This window comes from Sphaeramia orbicularis, chromosome 4 (genome assembly GCF_902148855.1).
Source record: "Sphaeramia orbicularis chromosome 4, fSphaOr1.1, whole genome shotgun sequence".
Lineage (NCBI taxonomy): Eukaryota > Metazoa > Chordata > Actinopteri > Kurtiformes > Apogonidae > Sphaeramia > Sphaeramia orbicularis.
In genome coordinates this window covers 1,769,414-1,791,586 of record NC_043960.1, presented here as the reverse complement: position 1 = coordinate 1,791,586, position 22,173 = coordinate 1,769,414, and the positions used below count along the sequence as shown (strand labels likewise).

Below are 22,173 nucleotides of genomic sequence, written 5' to 3'. Positions count from 1 at the left end.
AGTTTGGGTTTTTTTTTATCCTCTGAGTCCATGTCTGACTTAACATCGGAAGTTTTCGTTTGTCATTCTTGCACCCCTAGTTTGTTTAACCGATCAGCAGATGAGGTGATCTTCGACGCGCACTCGGCGTGGGTTAAAGTTTGGGTTAAAGCTGCGGTCGGACTGCCGGGTGTGCGTCCTGGTAGCACCTCCTCCACCTTCAGTCCTGCAGCGGTGGTATGGTGTTCTCGAGCAGCATGACACATATTTTCAGGATTTCTGACTTGATAGCTGTCTCCTGTAAAGGTAAGATGTCCTCTCTGTGATTTATTTGGTATATGTGAATGTTTTACGCGCAGCTTTGTCAACTTGTAGACGCTGAGCTGAGCTGTTGGCTTCAACCAGCTGCTTTTACAGTTTTTACGCAACGCACAGGACGAGGAAACTGCAAGATACGCGTTTTTTGAAAGATCATTTTGACTGAAAGGACTGAATTAAGCATGAAATATGACCGATTTGCGTTAATAAATGCAATGAAATCAGAATAATCTGTCATAAACTGTGACTTCCAGCACCTTTCTGTACTGCATTCTACTGTCACCTCACTGCTTTAGTTTGACTGTTGAATGTTCTGACATGGAACACACTCAGGCCATGGACCCAGGTCTCACCAGATCTGTCCTTATTCTGCTCAGCCAATAAGAAGAAGACTAAACCTGTTTAAAGCAGTTTGAGCTCACTCAAGTCTAACCTGAGAAAAACGCACAGACTAATGCGCAGGTGTCAAACATGTGGCCCGGGGACCAAATCCGGTCCGCCAAAGGGTCCAGTCCGGCCCTGGGGATGAATTTGTGAAATGCAAAAACTACACTAAAATATGAACAATCCTTTTAGTTCAGGTTCCACATTCAGACCAGTTTAATCTGCAGTGGGCAGGACCAGTCAAATACTATCAGAATAACAGAGAAATACTGACAACTTCAAATGTTTCTCTTTATAAATGTAAATATTTTCATGTATTTACACTAAAACTAAGATGAATTTTGCAAAAAATGTGAATAACCTGAAATGTCTTAAGTACAATTTTAACAATATTCTGTCTGTTATTAAATGTTTTGTGTGTTTGTAGATCCACTGTGATCTGTAAGTTATATAAAATGTACATGTGTAAATGATAAACTGAGGCAGAATATTGTTAAAATTACACTGATTTTTTCAGTTTGTTCATGTTATTCACATCTTTTTGAAAGGAGAGTTTGTAGATGGAAACTTGTTCATAATGTAAATTTACTTTTTTCGCTCTAAAACAGAGAAATGTCTGGAGTTGACATTATTTCTATGTAATTCTGTTCTTATTTGACTGGTTCGGCCCACTGCAGATCAGATTTAACTGAATCTGGTCCGTGAATTAAAATGAGTTTGACAGCCCTGGACTAATGGAAGCGTCTTTAAACAATGACAATATGCTCTTAAAAGGCCTAACTCCTGCAGCTGTTTTGCATCCCCTCTGTATGCTGTGTGTCTCTTTTCACATTTTGCGTCCTCGGTATGAAAATTCTGCGCACACACGCACCAGCCTCGGAGCTGTTGCGTTGGCACAGACAGGAGGGGGCCGAACAGGCTGCATGGTCTCATTTAAACTGTGGAACAATGACAGAACCAATTGGCATCCTCCACAAGTTGGACCACTGATGCAAACTACGTGACGGGTCCACACTCTCTACGTGCTCCGAGTCCCCTCAGGAATAATACGCACTGATGAGCAGCTAAGAAAAGGACTGGTGACCTTGAAACGCCATCACCATGAACGCTCAGACTCTCTCGCACGCACATCCATATGCAAATGTCCTGTTATCATACTGTATGTGTGTTGTTCAGCCATCATACATAAAAATAGGTGTTACTAAAAATAATCTCACCACACCCAGATGCATCACAGCTCCTGTTTTCTGCTGCTGGACTTTGTGTTTGAGTCATTTCACATCAAATATACACAAGAAACGAAAAGTTAAGGATATATATATATATTTTTGGTCATTTTTGCCATTTGTACATAAAACTATGTCTGGTCATTAAAAAAAATGTGGGCGCGGAATATTATCAGAGATGCAACCCACCCTGGCTTTCCACTTTTTGAACTTTGACCCTCTGGCAGAGGTTTCGGACACTGAAGTCCAGCACAAACGGTCTAAAAAACAGTTTTTATCCCAGGGCCATAATTGCACTGAATACTGCTGGACATTAATTAATTGTGTGGAATGCTGAATGTTGTCCAGAGTACATGAGGATGTTTTATGTTTTCTTTCATATTTTAGTTTTTATACTCTTTTCTATACATTATTTATACTTTTTTTTACGGCACCTCGGATGATTGCACTCTTTAAATTTCGTTGTACCTGTACAATGACAATAAAGACATTCTATTCTATTTTAATTCAATTCACACACAAAAAAGTAAAAAGCGCTGTGCAAGAATCCCAACTAAAAAAAAAAAAAAAAATAGCCCAAAGTGAAAAATATCCTTAACTTTTTGTTTACAGTGTATACTTTTTTTTGGCTCCCATCTTTCTCTGTTTCTCTATCTTCTCTTATCAGTCCTCCTGTAAAACCTCCCATCAGGGGTTTGTGGCTCTGCACACTTCCCCTCAGCTCCACCAACCAGCAGATGTTGTCACAGATATCTCTAAAGCAACTTTCAAGAGCACATCTCTATAATGATTAAAGAAATAAACCTTTGGAAGTCTTTGGAACCTCCAGCCAAAAGTTGCAGAAAGTTACTTTTCTAAAAGTAAAAATGATAATGCATCAGATATGACAGAGTTGAGCTGTGTCGACTTTTTCAGCATTGTCTTTAACCCATAAAAACCCAAACATCCACCATCGACCACAGGCATCTACTGATAAGTTAAGCTCAGGACCAACAATGAGTAACAGACCACTTTTTAGCGAGTTGCCAGTTGAGTTGAGTGCTATGATACGACATTATGACGTGATATTTTAATGGGAATTTTTGGAATTAACCCATAAAGATCCAAACATCCACCATCGACATCTACTGATCTAAAGTGTTGATCCATTAATCTTATCAATCCATGTAAATAATTGGAATAAAATACAGTTTGTCGTCTTTTCATGGTCATCAGATATGACCCATTTGGACATTCAGAGGCTCCGTAGTTACCGTGGAAACACCGTCATCTTTGATAACATTGATTCACCAGTAAAACCCATGGAGTTGGATCAATGACAGTGGATGGACACACTGGGTTTATGTTCAGTTAATGATACAGTCACGGAAAAAAGTTATTAGACCACCAAAAGTCCTCAAAAACAATGGTTCTGCAATCCAGTCCTAACTCCTGTGTGGATCATGTGACTAAAACAGACAGAAAAGAAAACATGGAATGAATAAAAGCACTGTTTTTGTCAGTACAATGCCATAGATATTGATTCAGATTTATTTATTGTCATTCAATAAAAAACATCCCAGATGCTGTTACAGAACAAAATAGCAAAATGCACAGCATGAAATAAAACACAGAAAAAATGTTTAAAAACACCAACTAAAACCAACCCATGTAGAACATATACTGATGGAAGAACTGAAGTGATTTATGAGCTACTTTTGTTGGTATCATTATATTTGTCTAAATAAATGTACCTTTAGTTGGACCAGGCATTAAAATAAACAAGAAACTGAAGAAAACAAGGGGTGGTCGAATATTTTTTTCCACAACTGTATATTTTACTGAAAAAGTCACCTTTTCTTCATTTTTTTTCCTGTTTTTATATAATAACCTTTGACTTTACTCTGAGCTTTTACAAACATCTACATGATCTGTCAATTAAATATAAGAAAATAGATGATTTTCACTGGAAGAAATGCAAAATTCAGCGGATAACATTATAATAAATGGTGATAAATCACTTAGGAAAGGTTAAATAGAGAGAAAAATTCATTAGGGAACAGTCACAACAGTCACACTGGGTCCTTATGGGTTAAACTGTGTGTTTTAAATGACGTGGAACTGATTTGTTTGATGTTTCAGGCTCTAAACGCTGTAGTTCTTGACCTGCTGAGATTAAAGCACATTTGACGAAGGCCATCGTGAGACTACTCCTCATACTTCACTATGGCATCTAACATAATTGTAAGTATTGGGTTTCACTTCTCTTGGCAAGTAGAAATGTAGGGGTAGATATTTTTGTGGTTCCAGTTGAGGTTAAAATCACACTGTGACAGATGTGTTTTTTTGGTCATTCTTCCTCTGACCATCTCTTATTACTTATTCTTTATATGCAAACCCTGCACATTCAGACATCTCAGCATCAAGGCCAGCTTTGTTATTGCTGCATGAGATAATAGTTATCATATTTGTTTCCCAGCTCTGATATGGAGTTATGCCACAACTTTTGCAGTGTGTTACACAATAGGTCTGTTTTACAAACTTGCAAGTTGTAACTGTGGGGCAGTAAGAAAGCATGTTAAAGCTTCTGGTATCGCTCATGAGAGTATAACTGCAGTGAACTGCTGCAGATATTTATCAACAGTAGTCACTCTTCCATTGGACATGTGTGCAAAACTTTACCGATATTTACCTAATGTTGAAAAAAACAGAAGTGCGTAATGTCGGATTTTTCCATTAAATCACAAATGGAATGATTTGTTTATTTATTTTTTAAAAAAATATATATTTAATTGATTTTCCATTTTAATGAACATACAATCATAACCACAACAATATAACACTCCAAACAAACAAAAAAACCCTTCTATGATTTGTTTATTTATTATCACGAGACGGCACGAGAAATCATTCCATAAACATGGCAACAAATGTAAATATTGTGTTGATTTACAGATATAGTCATTATTATTATTATATATTACTGCTTGTTCCTGTACTAAATTAAAAAACGATTGAATGGAAAAACGACAATTTTGCCCAAACTCTTGTTTTTCGATGAAAAGTTTTTGCACTTGCAAGAGGTGTTTTTTTGGGTGCAACGAAATTGGTATATCACGCAAAACTGCAATGGGAAGACCTTTTTGCGCAACTAGAGTCATGTAAACAAAAAAAAAAGGATGTCGATGGACATTAAAACAAGTGAAGAAGAAGAGTTTTAAAACAAACGTGGTGTTGTATGTGTGGACACACCAGGAAACTGAATCATTTTGAAATTTAGAACGGGATAGAGGGAATTTCTTTTGAGTCTCTGAAACATAACGAATTTAATAAAAAATGTTTATCAGCTCCTCAGTTTTACTATAATGAAATAAAAAATACACTCCTGTTTTTTTGACATTTAGTAAATATCAGCAAAAGTTTTGCGCAGATGTCCAATGGAAAAGCGACTACTGACAAACGTATACAGGTGTTATTATTAATGTGTAACCTTTGTTCTGCTTCTGTCCAACTATCTGAATGGTTTATTGCAGGTAGAACATCAGATTTCTCACAAATTCACAGTGACGGTGGTCCGAGCCGAGAGCGTCACCAAAGGAGCTCTGGGCGACCTGTGTGAGTCTCTGCACGACTGTTACCCCTTTACACAACATTCTAATGTTTTTACATGCACATGTACCTGTGCATAGTTGGCGTGTTTTTCATAATTATTTCAGGGGTTTCCAAAAACAGTTCAGATACAGAGCAATACAAAGCCACTGAGTGATACAGAGGATGCTGTCACTCAGATCTCCTGCTCCACAAAATTAATCCAGGGAAGAAGACCATGAATAAAAAAGGAATACATGTATAGAACAGATTGCTTAGTGATATTCAGGAGATCAGGAGCTAAATATGTCTCACATTTAAAGAAAAAAAGTCTGTTGACATGTGTTATTAGCAAAAATTATGAACACATTTTTTTCCAAGAATAAGCACAGAGACAGAAAGTAAGAATAGAGAATAGGTGAAGTTTGATTAAGACAAAATACAAGTATTATCCCAGTGGTTTCCAACCTTTTTTGGCTCATGACCCCATTTTAACAATCACAAATTTCTGGCGACCCCAGACATTCAAAAGGGAACTGTGTTTTTGCTCAAATTATACTATGTTGCAGATAAATGTTAATTTTGGACACATTTATTCTATATAATGTATATTATTGTGGACAGAGGCAGTAAATCCAGGTGTAGATTACTGCACAAAGGGAGAATTTGATTTTCCTTGGTCAGGATCTGTCCAGTCAGTCCAGCTGTGATTTACAAGGAGGACAATTAATACTGAACAAACAAGAACTGAAACTATGAATTATGAAAGAGCTGCAGCATCTGAAACTGACCACAATGAACATTTGACACAGAAACCCCATTTGAATTCCAGATAACCCCACATGGGGTGGTGACCCCAAGGTTAAATCACTGTAGTGAATATTATGGGTGCTCATATAAGATCCTATTGCAGTGATGTATAGAAGTAAAAGACCAATTTACCAAGACTAAGAGAGATAACAGAATGTTCAGTGAATTTCATGAGCTGTAAAATAGTCTAATTTGGTTTGACATGAGGGTCACTACTGATTATTTTTGTCATTGCTTAACATCACAGTTATTTTGTTTTTTACTCCATAAATTGTTGCATCTATAAAATATCAGGAAATAGTGAAAAAGTGTCTAGTTTAGTACACAAACTTTTTTTGTGCATGTGTGCATAGTGGACACCCCGGATCCATATGTGGAGCTGTTCATTCCCACCGCTCCGGAGAGCAGGAAGAGAACCAAGCACATAGACAACGACATCAACCCCAAATGGAACGAGACCTTTCACTTCATTTTAGATCCCAACCAGGAGAACGTCCTTGAGGTTTGACTGGCTTTTGTGGTTTTTTTTAAGCAACCTGAAGAGCAGCACAGCTTAAACCTCCATAAAAACAGTTGTTTTTAGCCTGTTTTCACAAATCCTGTCCTCAGTATATGATACTACCATAGACGATATCTCAGATTGGCTCATGTTATGTTAATATGGAGTCTTTTAAAGGAGAAGGCTGTTCATAATAACTGTCTAAATTTTAACTTTTGTATTGATGTTATTTATTCCACACAGCTAACGCTAATGGACGCCAATTATGTGATGGATGAGACGCTTGGGACGGCGTCCTATGACATCACCCAGCTCAATGTAGGCCAGACGAAGATGGAGGCGTTCCTCATCGGCAAAGTAAGACGTTTAACCCCGCAGGTTGACTGACACCAGGAGACTGTTGTACGTTTACAGCTTATGGAGGAAAGCAGTGAGCCTGTTTACATGCACAGCAATACTCCTGTCATTATCTGATTTCTGGAGTTATCAGATTATTCAAGTGATCATGTAAACAGGATAATCTGATGGGCTTTATCCGATAATGGTAGTTACCTGATTATGAGAAATCAGATTAAAACACCTAGATTTCTCCCCAATACTCCGATGTCTTCACGCATGTATACAGGTTAATCTGATTTGTTTTTTTTACATCTGCGCATGTTTAATAGAAAAAAAAAAATCTATATAAACAGGAAGTTACGCAGCAACGTGAGCCTAAGAAAAATGGTAAACAAACAATGAAATGAAATGAAGGATAGCAGCAACATGTCATTTATTTTCTAGTCTTATTAGCTCCTCCCACATTAGGACAGCTAACGCTGACACCGTAGGCATCGCCATGGTAACAAGACAAGACTGGATGTTTTGAAAACGACAGGAAGTGTACCTCTTACATCATAACATATGTACGTACTCCGAAATAAATCAAATAATGGACTGAAACATGTAAACTAGGGTTTTTCGATTATTGCATTTCTGAAGTGCATGTAAACGCGTCGCATCTGATTATGGAAATTATTGGATTACTCCCAGTTATCGGATTTGTATGGTCATGTAAATGGGCTCATTGTTATAATCTGTTAAAGTAGCACATGTTAAATTGTTGAGATATCGTACATTACAAACGATAATACATACAAAAAGAAGCACATGACACACTGAGGGAAGTACTGGAACAAGAAAAATGCTGAACTCCACTGTGGTTTGCTACATAAAAATAACCTCAGTGATAAATAATTTTAAATACCAAAATCCTGTATGCAAAAAAAAAAAAGTTTGGATTAAACTTTATTCTTGTTTTTGTTTTACATGTACAAAACACAACCAAATGAATCTTTGTTGATCAGTAACTAAATATTTTATTGTTTTGACAGGCAACCAAAGTCTACTTAGAAATGTCCTTGGAGATCTGGTAGGTATTTCCTTAAAAATACTTAATTACCTGATATTTTAGCATCATTTCTGTTGTCAACCGGAAGTCTGCAGTATAAGTTCACATACTGGAGACTTGACAGGAATTCACCTGCAGCTGTTCAGAAATAAATCGCTAAGTATTATGACACAGTAATGCTGTGAGCTCATAGAGTATCAGCTTACATCTTACTTTCCATAGCATCACTGCACAGGGTTTAGTAGGACTACTATACATGCCGCACATATTTAAAAGATCTGTAATAATGGAAATATGAGAGGTAAAAGAATGAAAAATGTCGCGCCTGCATGTTGATGTCTGCTTGACACTGAAACACCCTGAGGCCCAACTTATCTTATCTTACGATCAGTTTTAACATCATCAGAAGTGCTACATACACACAGAGATATTACATCCTCTTTCTGCCTGTCAGCAGAAAACAAAAAAACATGACATTGTGTTTTTTGTTTGTGCAGCACTAACCTAGACTTGCGGTTCAGCCTGGCCTTGTGTGACAAGGAGAAGCAGTTCAGACAGACTCGCAGAGAAAAGGTGATGGAAGGCATTAAGAACCTCCTGGAGGACGAGAAGCCCCGGTTCCTCCCCAGCTCTGAAGAGGAGGTGGGAACAAAGACACAAACAAACCAAAATAAAGTAGAACCAACTAGGGATGGGAATCGAGAACTGGTTCTTTTTGAGAACCGGATCCCAGTAGCTCGATTCCTTGGAATCGTTTGCCTGCCTGCTTAACGATTCTGCCTTCATTGCACATGCGCGATGACGTCACGCATATGCTGCATTGTTTTGGTCAGAACGTAGACAACACAGCGTTGAGGCAGAAACGGTCCAAACAGACCACACCAGGTCTAAACAGACCACACCAGGTCCAAACAGACCACACCAGGTCCAAACAGACCACACCAGGTCTAAACAGACCACACCAGGTCCAAACAGACCACACCAGGTCTAAACAGACCACACCAGGTCCAAACAGACAGACCACACAGGTCTAAACAGACCACACCAGGTCCAAACAGACCACACCAGGTCCAAACAGACCACACCAGGTCTAAACAGACCACACCAGGTCTAAACAGACCACACCAGGTCTAAACAGACCACACCAGGTCCAAACAGACCACACCAGGTCTAAACAGACCACACCAGGTCCAAACAGACAGACCACACCAGGTCTAAACAGACCACACCAGGTCTAAACAGACCACACCAGGTCCAAACAGACCACACCAGGTCCAAACAGACCACACCAGGTCTAAACAGACCACACCAGGTCCAAACAGACCACACCAGGTCCAAACAGACCACACCAGGTCTAAACAGACCACACCAGGTCCAAACAGACCACACCAGGTCCAAACAGACCACACCAGGTCTAAACAGACCACACCAGGTCCAAACAGACCACACCAGGTCCAAACAGACCACACCAGGTCCAGTTGAGCCGGGCCCAGCATCATCTGCTATTATTATTTGTTCATACTGTATATGTTATATTTTCTGTGCAGATGGAAATATAAAAGACAGTTAACGCAAACACACCCGTTTGTACTTTTTTATTCCCTCACCCAATGAGAATCGATAAGGAATCGGATCGATAAGCAAAATCGATAATAGAATCGGAATTGTTAAATTCTTATCGATTCCCATCCCTAGAACCAATATACCTGTATCTCACCACAATGTTCTGTCAACAATCAATAATAACTTGAATTTGTGAGGTTGTCAGGTTCTGTCTCCATGTTAGAGTCCAGTGGTCTGGATGCAGATGTGGGTGGTACTTTCACTGGAGGAGAACTCAACTAATTCAGTCAAAGTCCATGTTCTTATCAGTGCTCAGTAGTTACTACATTAATATCTGCTATCATTTCATAAGTCATCAAAATATGGACCATTATAAGTAAAGGCAAATTTCTAATAATTCAAAAATCCATCAAAAATTCAAAAATCTTAATTTCTCAAAACTGTGAACAGACTTTGTGGACATTGTCCCAAGGAAGCTACATAAATATTTTTTAAATGAATCCAACCAGTAGTTTCATCAGAGGTAATACTGTCAAGGATTTTTTTTTTACTCAACTCAATAAGTCATTCCAATCTTATGTGTTGTATCTGCAACCTCTAATAAGTCCAATAATAAGTGATCTGACCCATCTTTAAGTTTTCCTCCATTAATTAGATCTCAGGTCAAATAGTTTTTTGTTTAGTTTATTTTTACCAACAGCTCCACTGTAGTTGTGGTTAATAGGTTCCACTAACGAGGAGCCTGTCACATCACTTTCTTAGGTAGTGTTTGGTGAATTTTACCATTATACAGTCCAGAAGCTTGCAATTAGCATTAGCTCACCTCTACCCATAGGACCCCCTTAGTTCCACCCCTTTTGTCCAAATATGGTCATTTTTTTGCTCCAAAAAGTCAACATGACAACTACCTTCAAAACACCAATTCAGAAACCAATGGGTGACGTCACTATTCTTTCGTCCACTAATTATATTCAGTCTGTGTCTGCAGTCTAATATCTACACCTTTTACTGTTACTTTAATTCAGAGACTCCAATTGTCAGAATTTATAGAATATGCATTTAATATGAGTATTATAGTAAAACTAAACTTACTTTTCACGAGACATTTTCTGTAAAAAATTAAATCACAACATGTACTTGACTTCACATTAATCTGTACATGTGGATGTTTTTTGGGTTTTTTTTGCAAAGGGGATGAAATACTGAAGTGTTTCAAGTAATTACATGCATTATTCAGATTAATTAGGGTTCAGACCAGGATCTGAGCTGTTGTAGATTGAGATAAAGGTTAATTCTTTACACGTACTTATTCAAAAACTGCTGTGCTGATATTATATGGAAATTTTTTTATGTCTGTCTTTCTGGGTGAAGCTGTACTAGTTTCAAAATGTGCATGGTTTTATTTTCAGTTACTTTGAGAATGCAGCCAAACTTCCTGCAGACTTGCCACCGTGGTATTTGTAGGACAGCGTTCCAACTTGAATCTCATTTTATATCAATGCTGAACTGGGACCGAGCCTGCACAAAACTCCAGTTCTGAGTTTGGTTTCATTTTCTCGCTGGTGTGGTTTGGCCAGATGCCCTTGAGGCTGGCTCTAATCTCCAACCAGGCCCGCTCTTGTCTTCAACATGTAGCGGAAGCTCCATTGAAATGAGATAAGCAGCTACTGCCCTCAACCACACAACAACACCCTAATAACTCAGAGATAAAATGACTTCTGCTGAATGAAACAGGTCAGAGTATTTGAAACTGCAAAGAGGAAGCGATATTGTGTAAGCAGAATTACAAAATAGCTGAAAATTTTTAAGACATAAATAAAGAAAAATGTTGCAAAGGCATGATGCAACTGGCATCTCACTTGTAGGGGCATAGAAGGAAGTGAGTCAAGAAGGACAGGAGAATGGAATTGAGTGAATGTAAGACTCATACATTACACAGTGGAGGGTGTAATTATGTGATTAAGCTTTTGTCTTTTTGTCTTTTATCACTTTGTGTGTGTGTTACAGGTACCGGTCATAGCCATAGCAGGCTCAGGAGGAGGTTTCCGAGCCATGGTTGGTTTCTCTGGGGTGATGAAGGCTCTGATTGAGTCCGGGGTCCTGGACTGTGCCACATATATCGCCGGCCTCTCTGGATCTACATGGTCAGTGGTTTAATGACATAAAGGAGTGATGTTTTGATTTTTTAAATGGAATTATGCATTTAAAAAATTTCCCTGTGGTCTACATAAACTGTAAATGCTCTGCTTGGGTCTGAATTCTTCATTAATTCAACTCCACAGGTCCATCTTCAAACCTATTTATGACTAATGACACCAGAAAGGTGGTTTTGAGCGCTGGCCCTTTAAATGCACATGACCCGGCCCCCTCCAGGTTATTGACTGTGCTTTCTGTCCCGTTCAGCCACTTGAGTTCATTAATACAACCAACAACTGAACATTTTAGGTAATTGGCTCAAAGTTTGGACACATTTTCAGTTTTTACTACAACCGCTGCTGCTGATAAACAATTATGTCGTATTCGGAGAAATGTTCGTTGGAAGTCTTGACCTTATATGTGCAAATGTCGTGACATAACTAGTTATAAATGTAACAAATTAAGCAGGAATTAAAATTGGTTGTAGAAATCCACTTGATTTTTGCCTAAATGAATATAAAGATAGCTTTGCAGCACCTGGAGGGTTCAGATTCAAACTGTATGAACTATTAGGGTTCAAATACACAAATAAATGAACCACCGACGAACAAAAGTGGGTTTAGCAAAATATGAGCCCTTTAAGAACAGAGACACAGCTTGCTTTGAATATGCCTGTAACTCATCTGTCTTTTTATTGATTTATTTTCACATTTACCCTTTAACATCTACCAAACTGTGGGGTTACATATAAGCAATGTTTAACATGGTGCAGTTTAGGAAGCATGTTAAACCCAGAAACTAGCAACAGATCCAGATCTCCAGCAGCACTCCTCATATAGAGCAACTTTATTTCACTCTAAATTTACACCAACACGTTTTGGCTTGTGTCATGAGGAAACACATCAGCAGAATTAAATAATCTGGTAGAGTTTCATTCTGTCTTCCATGTACAATTATTGTAGATAATTCATTTATCAGACAGGGGTAGTTGCTTGTTGACCTGCTTTACTAGTTTGAGCTACTTCCTGATGTGATGAAGGCTACAGGAAGTAGCTGAAACTAGTAAAGCAGGCCAACAAGCAACTGCCCCTGTCTAATAAATGAATTATCTACAATATGTAATTAAATAAGTTAAGAAACATGGAAAAAAAAGAAAAACAAAACAAAACACGAGAATCGAAAGGAAATTACCAGTCCTGTACATCAACACATTAGTTAGTGGTGTGGGTATATTACTAGGTGACTCCAGGCTAATCATTGTACCATGTTAGCAAAGAGGAAAGAGTGGATCTTTAAAGGGGTTCTGTGTAATATTGATATTCCAAACTTTCAACATCAGGGGAAGTCTGGCACCAGAACACACTTAGGACCAAAGCTACCAATGAATCACCCCTATGTATCCACAGACTGGATCAGTCACTGAATAAAGTATAAAACTCATTGTTTACACACATCTGTATTATAGTATCATCAAGTTTTCTTTTCAAACTAAAATTCATAGATGCTTATTTTGACAACTGGACAAGATAACACTGTCTTATAATCTTCACATGCTACATCAGCTGATAGTTTACATTATAGCTCTGTTAGCTTAGCTCTGTTTTTAGACAGAAGTCAGCCACAGTAAAACCACAGATGACCTGTTGTCTGTACGGTTTGTGTTGTCAGTAGCTGAACTAAAGATCTGTTTAGAATTTAAAAAAAAACAAGGTCAGAACTGTCACAGTTTAATCTGAACTGTCGATCAACAAACGGCAACTTAGATAGAACGATAACATCAATGTGAAACTCACCCATGTTGAGGAAACGCTGCCATTTCAGCATCAAACTCCATTCTTTTCATTTACAGCTGAGTCCAGTGGAGAAAACAACAACAGCGCTTCTAGCTTTTATCATTTTACATTTTCTTTGACTCTAAGGCTACGTTCAGACAGCAGGTCTTAATACACAATTCAGATTTTTTGGTGAAATCCGATTATTTTTGTGTGCTTGTTCATTTTACACATTAAATGCAACTTCTATCAGATTTGAGAATAAACTGAATGCAACCCTGAAGTGACCGGCATGCGTAAAAGAGTTCCTGACGGAATACGTGACCATGCAGGCACGTATTGTGTTTACGGAAGTAACACTCCTGGGACGCAGAATTGGGATGTTTGTTGCATTTCAGTGATGTAAAGGTCAGATAAATACGACCTGGCCGTTCAGACTGAAGTCACGTTGCAAAATATCAGATACGTATCGGATTTAGGAGCACATATGAAAGTGGCCTGGGTCGGATTTGTGCTGTTCAAATTGTCTTTAACGGATGCAGGTCACATATGGGCAAAAAAAATCAGATTTGGGTGACATTTGCCTGCAGTCTGAATGTAGCCTAAAAGTTGTTTCTTAATGGTTCTCATCACATCTGGTTACTTTCTGATGCTTTGGCCAAAGGACGGAAGAGTGACTCACTACTCGCTCTGGTAACCACATAAATTGCATCGTCAATAAATTAAATTAATGTAAATAAATTCCATTAAAGTAAATAAATCTCTACAATCCAATACGTCAACATCTTAAGCAGAACTTCACAGCTCTTTATTCTAAACATTAATGACAATTTTAGGGTCAATATTCTGATATTTAAAAGTACAAATATTACACATTGCCCCTTTAAACTTAACTTGACGGAACTAGAGGAGGAATCAGGGACAGGAAAAAAAAAAAAAAAAACACACCAGAATTTCCAAATACCCAACTTCCTTCTGCAGCTCTTTACTCTCAATGCAAATCATGATAAGAGTGGAGATGGAGTTACCTAAAGCCAACAAACAACCAGGTCACAGCACAAGAACCAGAATTACATGTTCTTTTTCGTACCTAAACAAAGAAATTATCCTCAGACAACTCAAAGGTTGATCTTTGAAAGTTTCCATAAGGTGCTCATTCTTTTTCCAGACCTGGCTCAGAGGAAAATACCTTCGTTCTTCCATATGTCATAATTAAACTGGATCCACTCTTTATTCAGAGTTGTGTGTTTATTCCCTAATGTTAGTTATCGCCATCACACCTGAACATAAAAGATTTACCTTCCGGCTCTAAAATGCTTTAAAAGTCTTTGGAAGTTTGACAATGCTCTGAAGTTCTTCTTCTGACCTTATTCAAGGAGAAAAAAAGTCACTGAATCTAAATTGGATTTAAGTTTTTAACCCATAAAGACCCAGTGCTACTTTCATGGCAGGTCCCAAATTAATTATTCTTAACTGATTTAACTCCATTTATTAAAATATTATCCTCTGTATTTAGTTTTTTTTTCACTGAAAATCAGGTATTTTCCTATATTAAATTTGTTAATCATGTAGATATTCATAAAAACTCAGATTAAAGTTGAGGGTTATTATATGAAAAACAGAAAACTGAAGCCTGCTGTCCTTAAGTATTCCTGCCTATACTCTTTCTTTGCCTGACCTCTTTTTTTTCTAAAGACACCATGTCTCTTTTTAAACTTCCTCTTTGTTGTCACTGTTGCATTGTTTCGCCCTCTCTTTCACTCTGAATTTTCCGCGGTGTTGCTTTCTCGCCTTCCTCTGCTGGTATGAAGCCGTCACAACGTGAACACCTCTGGCTCATTTCAGTCCTGTTTGTTGCGTGACCTTTCTGGTTTTAACACCGTAATTAATACAGTTCCTCAAGCGCAGATGTCTTTAAGGTTCAGAATGATCACATTTATCCCTATATTATCCTGAGTCATTTGACTTTTCTTCACTTTCGTTGACTCTTGTAGGTACATGTCCACTCTTTACTCACACCCTGACTTTCCAAATAAGGGCCCAGAGGAAATCAACCAGGAGCTGATGCACAGAGTGAGCAGTAACCCGCTGAGGCTGCTGCTTCCTCAACACATCACCAGTTATATTCAGGCCCTGTGGAACAAAAAGGCCACAGGACAGCCTGTTACATTTACAGACATCTTCGGTATGCTCATAGGTGAAACGCTTATACCCACGGTAAGACTGAAAGAAGTGGTTTTACTTTGACTCATTCTTTTTTTATTCATCTTCTCTTTTCTCATCAATATGTCTGTCCTCTTTTTCTGTTCAGAACAGTTTCTCCCTTTTATTTTTGTGTTTTTATTCATCAACTCCATCCTCTATATCAGTGGTTCTCAAACTTTTTACAGTGGAGTACCCCCTGAAATATACTTTTTTTAGCCAAGTCCCCCCAACTCTCATTTCAGCATTTTTGATTGAAAAAAAAATTATCAAAATGAGTTCCTGTGCCAAATGTGTCCGTTTATGTTTTCAAAACTTTCTAAACTAGAAGCACCTGGACAGCGCAGACCTCCGCCAAAAGCAGATCAGTGTGCCCCCCCACCCCCCCGATTACCACCAAAATTTAATCATTTGTTCCTTGTGCCAGTATCAACATTTCCTGAAATTTTCATCCAAATCCGTCCATAACTTTTGAGTCATCTTGCACAGAAACAGACAGACAGACAAACCAACGCCGACAAAAACAGAACCTCCTTGGCGGAGGTAACAAAGTACAAATAAGTAACTGTAATATCCTCCTTAGACCCAGGGAAGTGAATTTTTTTTTTTTTTTTTTGCTTTTTTACATTAAACAGTCGTCTTGATTGGAAACTATGTAATGCACCGATTTTTTTCTGATACATTTTAAAAATGATTTTTATTTATTTACTTTTAATGGAATGTCCTTTGCAATGGACAGCATTTTTTTTAGTAAAACTGTCAAACTTTTGTCCCCTATAGTGGACAAAAATGTATTGCTGGGTCTCATAAAACATAACACATTTTTTACAGTAAATTTTGTGCAAAATGTAAACCTAAAAGTGCCCTCTGTCATTGATAAGAAAAATAAATACATTGATCATTAGCTAATAAATGAAACTTTCATCAACAAAAAGTTATTAGTTAGCTACTCCAATAAACTAATTTTGAATAATATAAATAGAAATGGTCTTAAATGTTACCAAAGCTTAAACAAGGTGATTGACAATAAAACTGTTATATGAATGTATTTATTGTGTTTTGTATTTCAGCATTAATTCTCATGATTTATTTTGTATTCAGTACATGATGACTTATTTAATGTATTTTTCCAAAAAAAATTTAAAGTACCCCCTGGGCTTCTTCCAAATACCCCTGGGGGCTCTTGTAAATAGTTAAGGCATAAATAAGCTGTTGCTTCAGCCTATGCCTTTTCGCCCATGTTTAATATAGAAATCCAAACTGTATGTATGTATATATCATCTTTTGTTAAATGGACAAATAAATTACTACTACTTACTTACTTACTACTTACCCCACTTGGGGAACCGCAGTTCTATATTTGTGACCATAAAAATCACCATCATGCAGAGGATTACATGAACGTGCCCTGTGTGTGTTACCATTACATGAAAGGGTGTATGTTTTCTGCAGAGGATGGACATCAGACTGAGCGACATTCAGGAAAAAATCAAAGAGGCCCAGAGTCCGATGCCTCTTTTCACCTGTCTGCACGTCAAACCTGATGTCTCCGAGCTCATGTTTGCAGGTAAATATTTCTGTAACTGTTCGCATCTGCACGTTCTTTACTCTGAAGTTGAATATTACTCACACTTTGTGCCCCGTACGAAACTGCTTTGCATACATAACAAGCGGCTAGAGGTGATGAGACGAGCTTGGGCACATGCAAAGCATCGAAGCGGGACTTATTTCCTTATAATGCCACTCTTCTAGTACAGAGAGGATGTGATGAGCTGTTGTCTAGTGACAGCTCTGTGGTGGAAGATAGCGACCGCTTTATATCGAGGAACTGAAGTGTTGTCATCGTTGGCTCTGGGTTCATCCTATATGTACTTCCTCTTTTCTAATATAGTCTGCGCCTCTATTTACTCATACTTTTGTAGCCTTAAGAGCAGAGAGAATCATCAGAGACACACGACATCCAGCTCATTCCCTGCTCAAACACAAACACTACGAGCGGACAGCATCATCACACACACAACACGCTCCTACAACAGCTTCTTCCCTGCCACACTGAGGCTCCTGGCCAATGCAAAATAAACTGGCCATAGTGCAACATAATGCATGTGTACATGTATGTGTGTATATATATGATTGTGCATGTGTGTATGTATATATTTGAGCTCGCTGTAGACTGATTACCTCCTTGTGGTGTATTTATTTCATTTTATTGTCTCCTGGGTTGGTTTTTATGCACTTCTATATATATTTATAGATGTACATGAACGTTTTTTTTTTTTAATAGAATTATGTGTTTTTTCTAGTATCTTTTATCTGAGTCCCTGAATGACCACACAAAAGTTCCAATATACACAAAATGTGTATATCGTCCTGAGACCCACCAGTGCATTTTTGTCCTCTGTAGGGGTCAAGAGTTTGACAGATTTATTGATGATAAAAAAAAAAAAAAAAAAGGTCAAAGGACATTCCATTAAAATTTTAAAAATGCATCTGAAAAAACTGTTGCATTGTGCTGTTTCAAAAAAAGGCAGTTATTTAATGTACAAAAGCCAAAACTTGTCCTTTTCTGGGTCTCAGGAGGATATGTATGCACAAATGGCAAATAAAATTTTGGAATCTTTGAAAGAATATCAGTGAAAATAAATAAGTGAGTTGAGTTTAGATTAGATTAGATAGAATTTAGAGTTTGTACTCCTGGCTGGATTAAGGAAAAAAAAAAATCTTCTATCCTTAAAACTGTCTGTAATAGTTTAGTTTTATTTCGAGCACATAAAATTATCAGAAAACAAACAACCATACAAGGCCAAACAGGTTTTTCAGGGCTTGAAAAGGAGTGAGAAGAAGTATAATTTACAGATGCCCACCCCCTTTTGTTTTTTTGGTTTTTTTTTTACAAACTAATTAAATTAATTCCGCTTCCTTTGCTTTAATACATTTTTTGCCTTCTGTGTATTTTTACAGTAATACAAAGCATCCATACAATCCATTCACATACATTTTTTTAGTCACCTCACACATAATCAGATTTGCATAATCAACCGTTTTTAATATGAACTATATTACTACATTATATGCACTTTAAATATTTACTACAAATACAATCAGTAATAATGTGATAGTATCTCCAAATCACGACAGCCTGTATCAATTAATTAATTAAAAATAGGTCATACACAATAACATCTTGTTTTTTTGCATTCTTTTATATTATAGCTAGATATTTACTTATTAAGATAATGTTCTATATTTTATCATACTGGATTTATATGTCCTTTAAGTGCATAAATTGATGAAGCCATTTTAACATAGCGTAACAGAGATACACTGACTTTTTATGTTTTTATGTGTAATAGCTTTACAAAGTACATTTTCTTTGCTGATGACACGAACTTCTTTTTTAAAACCATTACATACATCCTCAGTCATTAAATACCATTAAATGTCTATAAAAACATCCATAAATCATGCATAAATGACTAATTCTGCTTTGTGTCATGTTAAACCCTGTTTTGCTGTCTGTCTTTGTATATTCACATACTTTAAAGACGCATACAGTGAATCCCCCACAATATAGTGATGACACATTTACCACAAACGTGGTACTTGTTGTTTCTGGGCCATGAAGTGTCAATATTGTGCAATGTAACTGTGATATATGCAGGGTGAGGCTCATTACAAGTCCTTTTCTGTTATTAGTCAGTCACCATTAAACCTAAAAAAAGCATTCTCAAATAACTAAAAGAACTGAAGGATTTAAAAAAAAAAAATCACTTAAAGATTTAGTCTTTAAAAGTCAGAATGTACCTTTAAATACTCATTCTTTTTCTGACTTGGCTCTAAGGGAAATGCCTCACTAATGTCTTAAGTTTCCCATTTCCCTAAATATAAAAGCATTTAGTTACTCAGTCTTTGATGGTTAAAAGGTTCCTTAAAATCTCATTATCTGCGTCAGAGGAAAATACTTCTCTGACATCTTAACTGAACCAACGGTCGTTTTTTTTTTTCTGGAATTGCATGTTTTTCTCCATTGTTTGTCATCACCTTTACACCTAAGCACTTGATAACATCTATCGACTTAAGTGTTGAACGTTGACATATTTAAGTTGTAATTAAAATGCCCAAAATTCTTTAGGGTGTGTCGTAATAACCTTGTGGTAAAGCCTCCTGGGGTTCCTTCCACTGTGCGTGTATATTTATTTATTTATTTATATTAGGGATCAACCAATGTGGATTTTTTAGGGCCGATGCTGATTTATTTTTCAGCAGCCTTAACCGATGACTGATACGGGCTATCAATTTTCTTGAGTTGATATTTGGAGCTTCCTCAATTTACATCATAAAAATATCTCTCCCCATCTCTCTCTCTCTCTAACCCTGCCATCAAAATAAGGATTGAAGATCAGGTCAAAGTGTATGGCCCGTTCACACCATCATCAGTCATCACCCTGAATCATCAAACTTTTCGTCATTCATCATTTTCATCCTACAGAATATTTCTGATTCACACAGAGAACTAGGAGAAGTCACCACAAAATAGAAAGTAACCATGACTTGACTAGAACACTCAAAGCAGGTTCATCAACCATACTTGTAAAAAGAGGACTGGGCTTTCTTCTTCTTCTTCTTATAATCATTATTGTAATAGTATTGTTACCTTTATGTTAGGGTCTTTTCTATTTTACTTTTCTATCTTTTATGAATTATACAGGGTGTATATATAAAAAAAAAAGCTATACATTTTGAAAAATTACCCCCAGTTCCGCATTTGATAATTTTTGGAACTGTCTTTTCTGGACGTCAGTAGGTAGGGGCCTATCCCATTGGCCCCTCCCATGACCTTCGGTTGGATTTAAATCCCACCGCTACTTTGCTCAAACCAGTTTGAACTTGGATTGTGCAGTTTGCTCCTGCTCACTCATGCATGAAAACCTGGGTCTGTAAATTTGGACACATATCCACCAATCCCCTACCTACTGACGTCCAGAAAAGAAGATTCCAAAAATTCTCAAATGCAGAACTGGGGGTAAATTTTCAAAATGTATAGCTTTTTTGGTACAGCCTGCAGTATTTTTTTTTTTTTCCTGTTTTTCCTTTTTAAAGCTTGTGTTAATAGAATGGTTTGGAAACAAAGGTGCATCTATCTGTCTGTCTAAAAATACGCTAAATCCTGCAGTAAAACAACTTCAGAATGATCATAGAGGACCTGTTGTTCAAGAAAACTGAAGGTTCATTAAAGGGCATTGGTGTCAAGTGCAACACAGAGTATTTTGTCAATGGGATGATTGTATAATTTAGTTAAAAACAAGTGTCTGTTTTTTTATTGGAACTGTGGGATGGCATTACCTGAAATTAAGTTTTTTGTTTGTTTGTTTGGTTTTTTTGCTGTTTGGAGTGCATACTGTGCCTGTTCTCAGAATGCCCAATAACTACGAACCAGGGTCTTTGGAGCCCATGAGGTTCAGGACTTGAGGGTCATTGTCCTCTTTTTCTGGCTGATAAACCAGGGTCAGGTGTAGAAGATTTTATAATGATCTGGATGTAGTTAAATGACTAATGAGCTCTCTCACCTGGAGAAAATTCGGTTCTCATTGGTAAATAAACGTCACCAGTTTAAATCAGATTCCCCTTCAACAATATATTGATAACTCAACCTGAACATAACTAGAAAAGCACTCGGAGAGCGCAGACCTCTGCCAAGGGAGATCACCACCAAAATGTTATCATTTGTTCCTTGTGCCAGTATCAGCATTTCCCGAAAATTTCATGAAAATCCATCCATAACTTTTCAAGTTATTTTGAACACGGACAGACAAACAACCAAACAACCAAAAAAACCAACGCTGTCAAAAACATAACCTCCTTGGCGAGGTAATTAGAGTTTATGTGGCCTCCGTTGGCGTGATACATCATGAGTCCTGGGATGGGGGGGTGAATGAGGGTTGTTATAATGTGTGTTTGTTATGTTTGCTTTCCTCTGTTGTACTTTTGGTTTGTTCGCTTTGTGTTTATTTTTCAAAATGTGGACAAATTGTAATAATGGATGTTTATGTGACTAACTCTTGATTAAAAAGATTGACAACGAAATGACTAATGAGCTAAATATCTGTGACATTTCTTCTCCTCTTAGACTGGGTGGAGTTCAGCCCGTATGAAATCGGGATGGCCAAGTACGGCACCTTCATGACCCCTGACCTGTTTGGCAGCAAGTTCTTCATGGGAACAGTTGTCAGGAAATACAAGGAAAACCCCTTACATTTTCTAATGGGTGAGAGAATGGTTTGCATCTGCAACACTTGACGCTCAGACATCCTGCTGCTAAACTGACAA

The 22,173-nt window shown here is 37.4% G+C and overlaps 1 protein-coding gene across 1 annotated transcript in view; it reads left to right on the top strand.

Moving 5' to 3' along the window:
- The first annotated feature begins 27 nt into the window (after positions 1-27).
- Positions 28-22,173, top strand: part of pla2g4ab (phospholipase A2, group IVAb (cytosolic, calcium-dependent)) — a 41,677-nt gene continuing 19,531 nt past the window's right edge. The window contains exons 1-11 of the mRNA XM_030132434.1: positions 28-285; positions 4,029-4,130; positions 5,420-5,501; positions 6,638-6,786; positions 7,027-7,140; positions 8,157-8,194; positions 8,671-8,815; positions 11,744-11,880; positions 15,639-15,861; positions 17,299-17,413; positions 21,974-22,111. Coding sequence (XP_029988294.1) covers positions 4,113-4,130; positions 5,420-5,501; positions 6,638-6,786; positions 7,027-7,140; positions 8,157-8,194; positions 8,671-8,815; positions 11,744-11,880; positions 15,639-15,861; positions 17,299-17,413; positions 21,974-22,111 — 1,159 coding nt within the window. The 5' untranslated portion in view covers positions 28-285; positions 4,029-4,112. The remainder of the gene's footprint in view (positions 286-4,028; positions 4,131-5,419; positions 5,502-6,637; positions 6,787-7,026; positions 7,141-8,156; positions 8,195-8,670; positions 8,816-11,743; positions 11,881-15,638; positions 15,862-17,298; positions 17,414-21,973; positions 22,112-22,173) is intronic.